We start from the raw sequence: 13212 nt of genomic DNA, 5'->3' as shown, positions 1-13212 counted from the left end.
TCCTGATAAGGCATGCACTTGGCAAGCATCTGATGATAAGACATACATATATTCTAATTAAACTTGTATCATATCCTGAAAACGATGGCGTCCTGTCTGTAGACGTTGGTTTAAGAAGAGTCCATGGGTATTTCTAAACATTTTCCCCAGGTTGGTAAGTATGGATTATGAAAAAGATTTTTTTTTTTTTTTAAAACAACCAATACAATTTTATTGGTTGTGAAAAAAAAGAAGTTTTCATAAAGAGTCCATGGGATATAATGCTTGTCAATGTAGTGTATGTAGCGATATCAATTTGGTCTGAAAAACGATTAAAACACAAGCTATTTTTCATAACGTTTTACTTTTAGTTAAGTTTGATATCACATGACGTACATAATCAGTCGAAAACTCCTTACATATCTCCACACTCAACTCCATACACAACTCCAAATCAACTCCATACACAACTCCATATAAACTCCGTACACAACTCCGCATCAACTCCGCATCAACTCCATACACAACTCCATATCAACTCCGTACACAACTCCGCATCAACTCCATACATAACTCCGTACACAACTCCGCATCAACTCCATACATAACTCCGTACACAACTCCGCATCAACTCCGTACACAACTCCGCATCAACTCCATACATAACTCCGTACACAACTCCGCATCAACTCCATACACAACTCCGCATCAACTCCATACACAACTCCATACACAACTCCGCATCAACTCCATACACAACTCGTGTCGACACACCACACTTTACACCATTTTACAAGTATTTTGGGATACTCTTTTACTTTTATGTTTTATAGATGATAATGATAATGATCTTATATAATTCTTAGTTTTACGAGGATTGCAAACAGACATTGCCCAAGTTGTTCTCCTCACATGTAACACATTAATACATTATACGAAAGTTTTGATATAATATCGTATGATATTCCTCGCCTTAGGACAGAAACAACTTCGGTATGGCTGGCGTCCTTAATTGACCGATTAGAGTTTACAATGTAGGATATCCATGGCGGTTGACAAAGGTTCGGATAAATCCAAAATGGCCGTACCCCAGGCTCAATTGATGGCGAAACTATAGAGGTTTTTGCTGCTTTGGCTGTTTATGACATATTATAGTCATCGTTCGTAAGTTGGTCGACATAGCAGACAAGAGTTCACAGAAACAGGTTGGTTTGAAGTTTGATTTAGTCCTTATTAGGGTTTTATAAATATGAAGATTTGAATATATTGTTTTCTTCTTTTCCTGTGTTGCAAAAGTTCAGAACAACCTATATGGCTTTGCTAAAATAGCAATACTTATGTGAAATTAAGTTCTTTGTACTCAAGTCATTTTGTCTGTTACCAAAAATTTCATATTTTCCAAAACCTCAATAACTTTTAAAAAGCCGATGAAACTGACTTATTGTCTGTGTCAATGTATAGGAGAAAATCTATCCACGGAGAAGGAGTATCCCAAAACACATCCACTCTCTCTGTAAATTAGCTCGAATCACTGACCAACAATCAAAACCCCTCCGACACATCAGACCCGATCCAAACTACACTTTAAGCTATAATCGATGAATGTCACAAAATTATCATCCCGTTTAAGACTCACGCATTTCATGTAAAGCATGTTGCATATTTGCCGTTTTCAAATATTTTCTCACAAAATTTCGTTTGTTAGGCCGAATTCTAAATAGCGTTTTTGGTGTTTTTTTGGCATAAAAGTAAAATATTCTTACCAAAGGTTTTCAAAAGCTTTATAAGTAACTTTTCAGTAACAACAATTTATTAATCAAGTTCATAACATTTACTTAACATCAATATGCTCCAACTCCAGATTAGAATAATTTCAATTACAACCCCCGGAACTATTCCATTGTTCAAATAGAAATATGCTATCATACTGATGAAATCTAAGCAACAAAATGAATGACGATACATGCTAGAAGTAGGATTATTTCTTACAATTTGCATCTAGTTTTAAGTTAAGCCATTTTCTGTCTGTATTATGCGTTAGCGGTTCAAACGTATCTCCACACAGAAATACGTATATATCAAATGACAAACTGCTATAAACCATTACTGTCTGAATGAATTCCATTTTAAATCAAAAATAATTCTATTGCCCACATATGTAGCTTTCTGACCTGAAATTCTCAGTTACATCCCCTTAATACCTGCGGTATGTCACAATGATTTGATGAAATATCTTCCCAAAACTTTCCCGGAAAATGTCTCACGATTTTTTATACAAATCTTTATCTCTGTACGCAATTTCATGAACCCAATTATTGATATCACATTGTTTATCATTATGAACGTCTTCTTTCAGCTGGCGATTTCGTTACTTTTTGTTTTTTATTATTGAAGAATCTGGTCTTTTGTCGTCTGTGTCGTTGATAATCATATTTTCTTTTCCTTTGACGTCGTTTTCGCCGCCTAAGCTTTTTGTGTTTTTGCTTTCTTTTGTCCTTTCGTCTGTTCTTCTTTCTTCGTCTGCGTAAATCGTATTCACTATCGGGGTATTTAACAGTGCCGCCATACTGTTGCGTGGCGACCATATATGAGTTTGAGGAGCACGGGCCCTTGTGTCTGACCTTCAGCCTCGTTTTGATAGTGCATCCCGTCACTCTCATGTGACAACGAGACTGATAAGTATTTCCATCATTTCCGCACACTTCCTTGCTACTGCGCCTGCGCCGTTTGCATATCAGAATGTTCGGACACGTACACAGTGGAAGTCCCTGCATGTTTTCCATGCATACCTTGAACTTAGGACACTTGACCTGTTCGCAGGATCCACCTGAAAATACATAAAATAATACACAATTAAAAACTGAATGCTTTGATCTAAATCGGACTTAATTAACCAAAAGTTAATTAATTGTAAATCCGTAAACGAAATTGTCAAGAAGAGCGATGCCTTTGTTAATGACATTGAATAACGAGAGAGTTTAAGTAACAACTCTCCGAATTTGACTATGTGTAAGCCCCGTAGTACCCCGAAACGGATGGCAGTTCGACTGAGAGGTAATGTGCGGGATATTTCCCCTCGTACGGAGGTCTTGGTGTTTCCCGAGGACTTTGGGTTTAATAGAACGTCTCCGGAGTAATTTCTCGCGTTCTGATGGTCATTTCTAACAATTATTTTGTAGGCTTGAATAAACATACGGAGCCATACAATTTGGCATCTATGCGTTCCCCACGCAAGTTCCAGCGGTTATTATTCCAGCCACTTTTAATGAATGATGTGGTTCGATAATTTTGTCTGTGGCAGATTTGTTTTTTTCTAAAAAAAGAAAGACTTTAAATGAGAACTCCCCCTTTAATAAAAGAGAATGTTTTAACAGAAATGTAACACGTTCCTTTAAGAACCATAATATACGGTATTTTACTAACTAAGTTTCATCAATTATTCGAGTTTTATATTCATAATATACCATATACTAAAACCACATAATGAAATTGTCTGTTTCCCCAAGACGCTACACTCGATATCACTGTGCCGTATACATCATTTTATTAGCCGTGTTTTGTGTTGGAGGCTGGCGAGGAAGGTTATTAAGATTTTACGTCTACTTTCTTCAGAAGCCGCGGACATAAAGCTATCATCACTCACGTATTCAGTTTCCTCGGCCATCAATCGTCATTAATTTGAGGAAGTCTGACGGTAGACAGGACGGCTAATCATGTCGTGATCACGTTTATGATCACGCACGGATGGGGAGGGAACGAGAACAGACAAATCGAGTTAGATAGCGGCGAGAGTAGCAAAGTTATTTCAAGTAACAAGAGTTGGCCAGACTTTCTTTCATTATCTTTCATTCAATATTTTCAGTCTTCAAGAAGTAATTTTGTTGCGACTTTGGACACAAGTTATCGAATGCTAGACAAAAACCGGTCAAACTGTTTCAAGAAAATATATATATGCATGCCCTAAACTATTGATTTAACATTCAGTATACAAATTGTCTTCAAGATTTCAATATTTAATGTATGCCTTAAGAGTAACATAATTTGTCTAATACTAGATCCTTTGCATATCCTTGTCGAAGTATAACAATAACTACAGTGGTTTGTGTTAATTACTCTGTTTGTTATCATGTACATGTCATGCGTCTTAACTTTTATTATGTTCGAACACCAAAGTCCCAGGCGGATTGAAGGGTCCCTGTCCCCACTGCACGGTGTTTTTCCTATATACAGTAACCTCCCCTTAACTACCGTTTTGATATAACTCAGCGTAGTTTGACCAGGTTACTTCCGTTGACCTTGACCAGGTTACTTCCGTTGACCTTGACCAGGTTACTTCCGTTGACATTGTAGCGCAATCACTTAGAGCGGTAGTATAAAAATCTAAAGTTCGGAGTTCGAATCCCTTTCTATAGCTCTGCTGAATTGTTGTTGATTATTTATTAATTTTGTCTTGTAAGGCATGGGTTTTTTTCAGAAAAGATTTACACTTTTCGGCAGCGGTACGGGGATCCTTAATTGGATATTTATTACGATATGAACTTCGTGCACCTCATTTCCGTTTTGTCGAGCGTCTGATGTGGTCAATGAAACGTTTTATTAGCATGCCTCTTCATTAAAGCGGAAGTCGATGATGTCATAAAGCATATATTGATATATCAGTAAAATTTAATTACGGAAACATCCGTTGGTAACATGTATTTAAGAGGATGTTATAAGTGGCAGGATCTGAGTGATTTCATTTGATTTGAAGTATTTTGGAGAAAAACAAGGCTGTATTCGTTTGTCCGGGATCAGTCATTTTATACTCAGAACAACGAGGGTTTAATTGTATATTAAAATAAATTTAACGAAATAACAGTTATACATAAATAAATTCACATTGTTATGCTCGACTTTATTTTTCAACTTCAATAAAATCGTGTTTTAGGGGTGAACGATTTCCTCAGTTTCTCGTGGTTGTTACTTTTCCAGATCTCTGAATATTAAATGTACTACGGACAAATAAGAATGCCTGCCAAACTCCATTCAGCTACTCATGGCTGTTACTTCGCCGTCATCATCCGACCTAAATTTCTGTGCAAGATATAAAACCCAAAGATAGTTAAATCGAGTGAGAAATGTGCATTTAACGTGTAAACCGTGATTGGAATCGGAGGGTTCAACTAAAAGATTTCTTAGAATTCTTTTTCGTAAAAAGTGCAAAAATATATTTGATATCTAGAAATGAGCTCTATATGATTCGAAGTACACACGACTTTCAGATCAGAGACGAACCGTTTCGACTATAAAGTTTCTTAGGTCTGTATATAGGGATAATTGGACCAATAAAACCATCATAATTCATGTCAATAAGAAGATTTTCTTCACGATAACTACCACTCTCAGCGAATTTAACAAGAAACTTGTCAGTACAGTAGTCATTATCTATTTAAGGGGACATGTATGTAATAGTAATACGTATTTGACATTAAGAAGGCCGGCCATTATTTATATATTAACCTGGGTGTGTTCCGTAGACTTTTACCGGGATTGGCGAGTCAATTACACCGATTGATATTCAGATTCAAGATTTAATCCTCAGACAGGAGTTCAATAAGCTTCAAATTATCAACTAATTTATTAAAGTATATCATTACAATCAATTAGCATTGTGATCAATGCATCTATATATGTACGAATAAAAAACGCTCCAAGATCCCTACATAATACGGTGTAAATGTATTATCATATATAATTGTGTGTAATATTAATAGATATCGGATAGGTATCACTGTAAACCACTGTAGATAAGATCAGCGATATCCGATAACTACCCTTACAGGGTCGGTCACGTTACACGGAGTCTCTGTTGGTGACACCGTGCGAAACGCGACACCTAGCGCCAAAATCCTATACTCACCCGTAACCGCCGCGCTATCAAATGTGGATACGGACCCGTCATGACATTTGAAAGAAGATTGGGTTTGTTTTATCAAACTTTTTTTATAACAAGACTTTGATGGACACGAGATTGTAATTTTTGAAGTGTGCTTGGTTGACGTTATCTTTTGTCACTGTGACGTAGTAGGTGATTTAACAGACAGTTCGTGTATATGATCCTGTCAACTTCTCTCCCGAACAGAAATATTGGTTAGCTTCGTCGAATATTGTCAGACATTTCAAACGGAATTAGCTCCTCAAAAGAAAATATTATCAAGTAAAACAAACGCAAGTTTTTAAATTAAAACAATAATCAATTATCTAAATAATTAATACAACTTTCTGAATTATTAGGTTTTGTTCTGCTTTGATGGAAAATCCTACTTTATATTTTTAATTAAGTTATCAATGTTTTGTAAGAACAGGTCTCGAGGAGTTCCGAACAAAGACAAAACTTGAGAGAATTTCTCTTGTTTTTCTCCTTCGGCTGGTTATAATCCCTAATCGTGACCGTGCAATCGAGACAAATTGATAACAATGAGATACAAGACACGATAAAGGGGCAGGGGGTGAGGGGAAGGGATGAGAATATCATGTTTGTCGGTATGATGGGGGAGGGGAGAGGGCGGGGGCAGGTCAAAAAGCTATCAGCTCACTAAACGGTCGGACTGAGATACAGGGCTAGACATTTAGATGTTGACTTTCGACCCTTGTTAGGTGTTTGTGAGGATGTCAATGATGGGAACATGATAACGACAGGGGAGGAACAACTATGTCGAAAAGAAATAACGAGTTTTAAAGAGAGTGGCAATGTTTGTTGGGTTGTTTGAAACTTTTATTAAATATAAATCTGTATACCTCTAAATTTGCAAAAGTTAAAAAGACGTGCATACATTCACCAACATTTCGTAAGGTCAACTAAGCGAAAGAACCCAATTACGACAACAAATTGGATAATAGCCTTATCTTTATCAACACCACCTGTCGCTTTGGAAGGAACGCCTGCCCTTCGAACGATTGGGCATATCAGCAGATATCGTATTCTTTTTATACAGCTTAACTGACTAGACCAGATTTTGGTGTGAAAATTTGTTCAAAAAATTGACCGTGGCGTGTACGAAACTTTGACCTTTTCGACAAATACCCGAACACGAAGCCGTGTTGTTAGTTTCGTAAATAATGCAGACTGACAGCATCAGCTGATGAGATTGTTGTTTGCTGTGTAAAACAGGTACCGGATAGCAGGAACAACATTCAGGGTCAATTTATCAATTCAATGCCGGTCGGAATCTGTATATAAATCACACGATGGTCTTGGCATGAGACATGCTCAGATATAGATTTTGGCGCACGTGCGCTGTTCTGGTAGAGCAGAGTTTGGAAAATGGAAAGAAATCGTCATTAGAGACGATCAATGAATTATTGATTGCGTAAAATGTACACGCCCACGAAATCAGGTCTCGTTCGATTGAAAAGGGAAATGGAATACACTGTACAGTTTGGAAATCGTAATATAATTGTAAGTTATTGGCACTATATTATATTATGATGAATTGGTACATTCTGAGAATAGTGCACGTAAAGAACGTGCCTACCACGTGCGCGCGAGACGTTAATGAACGGCTTCTCTCCGTCAGACACAGCGGACCGACATGGAGGGCTATAAAACCGATATAACCCCTAGTGTACTGACATGGTTTATATACTCCCAGGATCGCGACATACGGAATTATCTGATAAAAACCAACCCTCACTGCTTCTCGCCTCCCTACTTATACACTTTACCAATCTTACAGCCGGTGAGCGCTTCTATCTACCGTGGTTAATTTTAAGTTAGAATTTTAATAAAATATGAGTTTTGTTAAGATCTTTACTAAATGCGGCTTCATATTTCAGCTCCCTTTCTAACGGACATATAAATGTATAGAAAGAGTGAAACAGTATCACGTTTGACGCACGGACATATACATGTATAGAAAGTGTGAAACAGTATCACGTTTGACGCTGTGTTTTATGTTTGATTTCTAACGGACATATACAGGTATAGAAAGTGTGAAACAGTATCACGTTTGACGCTATGTTTTATGTTTGATTTCTAACGGACATGTACATGGATAGAAAGTGTGAAACAGTATCACGTTTGACGCTATGTTTTATGTTTGATTTCTAACGGACATGTACATGGATAGAAAGTGTGAAACAGTATCACGTTTGACGCTATGTTTTTTGTTTGATTTCTAACGGACATATACATGTATAGAAAGTGTGAAACAGTATCATGTTTGACGCTGTGTTTTATGTTTGATTTCTAACGGACATATACAGGTATAGAAAGTGTGAAACAGTATCACGTTTGACGATGTGTTTTATGTTTGATATCTAACGGACATATACATGTATAGAAAGTGTGAAACAGTATAACGTTTGACGCTGTGTTTTATGTTTGATTTCTAACGGACATATACATGTATAGAAAGTGTGAAACAGTATCACGTTTGACGCTGAGTTTTATGTTTGATGTCTATCAAATCGTTTGTTGCTTCAATAAATTCAATTATCTTCATAAGATATGAATGTACAATGTTTGGACCCAAACAAGTGAAACCAAATCTGTAATGCTGTAACCCTCGGGTAACGGGTTCAATTGCAGGGAAACAAGAGTTTCTTATAATACATGTCTATCTTATAAAAAGAAGAACACATAATAGCCGAAAACTTTTTATATGAATTATCAAAACTGAATCATGTGAGGGAAATATGATCGGTTGTCGGGGCAACCGTGATTGTTTTATTTTAAATGGTCATTTGATTATATTATGAAATCGTAAAACCAGTTAGGATTTGTAGACTAGCTTTTTACTGAGACAAAAGTGCTATCGTGTTAAAGTTGGCATCCTTTGGAGGGTTATTTTCGCGGAATAATTTGGCATTAAAAATTTAACCAATCAATAATACACTTAGCAATATTTGGACACAAGAACATTTAATGATGGGCATTTCAGTACGTTTTATTATCAGCAAGACATGAAAATTTTAGAGGAGAAAATATCCTGCTGTTTCATCCATTATCAATTATGAAACTCAAATTAAACAGATTCTAAACCTGACTAACATGTCTATAGCTCAGACGATGTGTGGGGGTCACAGACAAGGGTTATTGCGCCTCGATGTTTTATGTTCGTGTAATGGACATGTAATTACGTTTTCACGTCCATTTAACCCTCTTTTAATACGTTATATATCAATTACACATATTTAAAGACACGTGCGATTAAGCTCAGAAGTGAAAACTTCACAGGATACACTTTTTATCTTTTCTCTCTAGTATGTGGCAGACTTATCTCTGACGTCATGTCTTACCTGTGTTCGTGCATCTGCATATTTCGACCGTTTTTTGTTGAAATCCGTTACGTACACGATGCAGTTTCAATACATTAACATTCGCCAGTAAAAAATACTGATATCGCATATTTTCGCTATAGCTTTAGGTGTGAATTGATGGTATCTCTCTCTTTTTCTCTCTCATGTGTTGACAATATTTCAACGGTTCACAAAGCACCTCTGTCATGTAAGTCGATGAGCATTTATAGTTAAGAATTACAGGGTATACTAGATTTGTTTTTAAAAATCTCAAATTTGATCAGGATCCGGCCTCTGTTTGCAATACCCTGTGACGTTAGATTCTCGACCGGGTTGCTCAACGCCAGTAGGCACTCCTATTCCGTAGCTTGTATCTACAACCTTACGCCTAGTTCGGAACTCAGTGTTCGGATCAGCAGGCTGTTGTCCTGATGGACTCGCTCAGTGTCAAACATTTGTTTTTGTTTTCGTCAGATACATTACATTCATATTCAAATATTATTTGTGTTCGTCTTATCGTTCAGGTAACCACGGTATTTCATGTGTGGCCAATGGGGATAGCATGGATTGATTGATTATCGATTGATTGATGATTGATTATTTTTTCCACTTTTGCAATTGCTGACGTCATATGTGTCCAAAGGTAATGGAGGGACAGCGGCTCTTTTTCAAAATGCTGTCGCATAGAAGTGTCATGACGAAGACACGATACCCATCCGGTCAAATTATTCTGATCTGATAATGGGGCTAACCCTGGGGAGTTGGAAAACATTTACAATATCAGCAGGGTATAGGTCATATGATAAGTTTACAGGTAAAACTTTACATCAGCAGTTGGAACATGGACAAACAATGAGTTCCAGATAAGTAGGACAAACAATGAGTTGGAGATAAGTAGAGTATCCACGATATACAAGTTAATATATGTACATGGAAATAAAACTAGTGGCTTAAAACATTACTTCGAATTAAACGAATATTCATGATTTCTTTATTTCCTTAGTTTATTTTGACGAGGCTGAGACGCAGTCATCTTCGCTAGCTAAGGGTTACGATCCGGTACTGCTACCGGATCGTACCGAATCCTAACCCTTGGCTAGCGAAGATGAGACGCTGTGTACTGTATACATTTCCGCAGATGATACCGACTGCTACTGTTAATCATTAAGATATGGACACGCATGTTGTTCATTGCCTGTCTATCCATTAATGTAATTCATTAGGATATGAACACGCGTGTCGTTCCTTGCTTGTTTGTACGTTTGTGAGAGATTGATAACCTTTTGATGATAGGATGTACATAGACCCAGTAGTACATGCACGTACCTCGAGAGAAGAGGGGGCGGGTGCAGGGGGAGAAGGGATGGAAAGAGAACTGTAAGAGTCGGGAAAGGATGGGAGGAAAGGCGCACAAGAGCCGGTGAGAAGATAGATGAGATGGAGATTTAGAAGGAGGGGTGTGATGAGGATAATTGTATATGAACCTTCTGTCGAACGAAGACAGACAGTGCCCAGACGATCTCAGACACGTGTAAGACTGTCTGTGAACATCACATGTACTCCTGTTAGACATATATACACAACGATCTTAAAGTCCCGTCAGATCAAAATGTTTAAATCAATCATTTTCTTCTGCAGGTAAAGTATCAAATGCCTAATAATAACACATTATTTATATAACTATAGTTGGGCGACAAGGGAAAAATGATTTTTTCCTTGAATGAATCTGTGACTAGTTTATTGAACGTGTTTACTGGCATACCTAGAAGTTAACCATGCATTCCAACCTTACCTTCACAGGTATTTAATAGTATGATAATAAATGTCTTTCCGACACAACTCGAGCGTTTTGTGTCAGACTAGAGTACTCCCACGGTATAAACTTTTAAGATTTACAGCTTCTGCATAATTTAAAGCTGACTTAAGTCTGGAAATACTTCAATGACAACGCAAAATGTCTTTAATGTATAATATACCTCCTCCTATACCTGTTAAATCGTTTATGACTTTGTGCCTTTGAATGGACATGGGTTTCGTTAATTCCTATGAATGTCCATTGAACGTTACGTCACACTGTACCGAGAAGGGTATTTTTTCGTGTTTAAGTCTACGTAAGCCCCGAACTATTTACGGTGGTAGAGACTTTGAAGTATATATAGAATTACTTAGTCTGAGGTAAGACTTTGTGTAATAGTAAGTCCGTTAGATAGATAGCATATGCGTCAAGAAATCAACTTTCAAACTTCACCACATTATAAATGTTTACCGGCGTGTCATCCATAATGTATCTGATCTTATGAGAGAGAGAAGAAAGAGAGAGAAATTCGTAGCTTAATTGAATTATTTATTGACCGATTGATTGGCTAATTGAGTGTTAAGTGACATCAATTTCAACGAACAGACACAAAGACGTAAACCGGTTTCTGTGTTTCTCCGACATAAGTAAATATGTTTACGCTTGGAGTTGTGTTAACTATTTTGAGTGCTGTCAAAAACTTCGAAAGACCTCGACATTCTGGGTTTTTTTCAGGTCTTGATATCATCTGATGTTCATTAAATAAGCAGTTGCACGCAACATGATTTAAAACAAATTTTAATTTAAAAAAAAAAAGCTCACACGATACACATATTATCTGTCGATCGTGATACTTAGTGGCTAATTAGGGGCCGACTAAGGGGTCTGGTATTGTGTCTATTGTCTAGATAGTTTTTAAATGTCAGACCTAATTTGTAATGTCAATGGAGTGATGAAATTCTTGTCCAACATTCATTAAATGCTTCACGCTACGCGATTTATCGCGATATAGACATTTTAATTTAGAGATGTGATAACAGACGGCTAAATTATAAAATGGAGAAGACCCTTATGCGTTGTACTTGTTCATTCCATTAGGCGTTTTCTGTAGGAGTAAGATAATTTTGCAGAGTAAGCAGAAAATGTGTATGTCCCCTAATAAACGCCATGACGAATTTCATGGAAATGTATTTCACGACATTTATCAGAATAAAAAATGGAAGAAAATGACTTCAACAATAATTAAAGTCTGATCCATTTTCATTGAACATTTCATCAATATAATATTTTGACAGGAAACGGAAAAAAATGTCTTATTGAAATGTATCTTCAATTCAATCACACAGGTTTAAAATTGATAAAATTAGTCATATAAATTAAATCGTGTTAAATGGATAAACTATTTAAACATCTTAAATTACAAAAAACAAATTAATGAAATGCTAATTACCTTTTCTGACCACTGGATATTTGGGATGGATCCACATGTCTGAGGAACATTTCGGACAGCATCCACACGCGTCTTTGACCACTTGCCCTGTGCAGTACTGGACAACTGGACATTTGGAGATGTCACATTCCGATGGACACGACACTAACTGTGACAACTCCAGACAATGACCCTCTCTCCAAACTAGAAAATTAATCCACAGTAGGGATACCGCGATGTAATAGTTTCCATCCATGGTGAAATTAATTTAAATTTATACACATCAGATATCACCAGACTGTCGATGATAAATTGATGAAAAATATATTAATATTTATAATAATGCTCGGCTTGAATAACTTCAGCCCCTGACAAACTGTTCAGCTGCTCCCTACGTTCCATACATCGTTGTGTCAGCTATCGGCCTGGTGCGATTATGACTGTGTACATACTTTTCAGCGAGTAGCAGACGACCAACAATCGGCTGAATGGGTATTACTACTCAACCATTGGCTTAGACCAGCAAACAGATTAGTCCATTGGCTAAGGATACACAACAGCGCTCTTCATTTTAAGTACCATCTTGACGAGCGTTTGAACATAAATTTATGTCGCTGAAGATTAAAAACTTATACTTCGTTCATTTTTACGAGTTGTTCCATGAACGTTAGTAGATTAAAGAATATATTTTTTATCAAGTAGCCAGACATCTCCCCTCTGGTGTGAATGG

The 13212-nt window shown here is 36.9% G+C and overlaps 1 protein-coding gene across 1 annotated transcript; it reads right to left on the bottom strand.

Annotated features, from left to right (window-relative positions):
• Positions 1-324: 324 nt before the first annotated feature.
• Positions 325-12943, bottom strand: LOC110450469 (follistatin-related protein 3-like). Its single transcript, XM_021498015.1, has 2 exons — positions 12504-12943; positions 325-2806 (listed from the first exon to the last, which is right to left on the bottom strand). Exons 1-2 carry the CDS (start codon positions 12736-12738, stop codon positions 2316-2318), a joined length of 726 nt encoding a protein of 241 aa, XP_021353690.1. The 5' UTR covers positions 12739-12943; the 3' UTR covers positions 325-2315.
• Positions 12944-13212: the final 269 nt, after the last annotated feature.

Source organism: Mizuhopecten yessoensis, unplaced genomic scaffold, assembly GCF_002113885.1.
Source record: "Mizuhopecten yessoensis strain PY_sf001 unplaced genomic scaffold, ASM211388v2 scaffold5229, whole genome shotgun sequence".
NCBI classification, from domain to species: Eukaryota; Metazoa; Mollusca; class Bivalvia; order Pectinida; family Pectinidae; genus Mizuhopecten; species Mizuhopecten yessoensis.
This window is presented reverse-complemented; position numbering and strand designations above follow the sequence as displayed.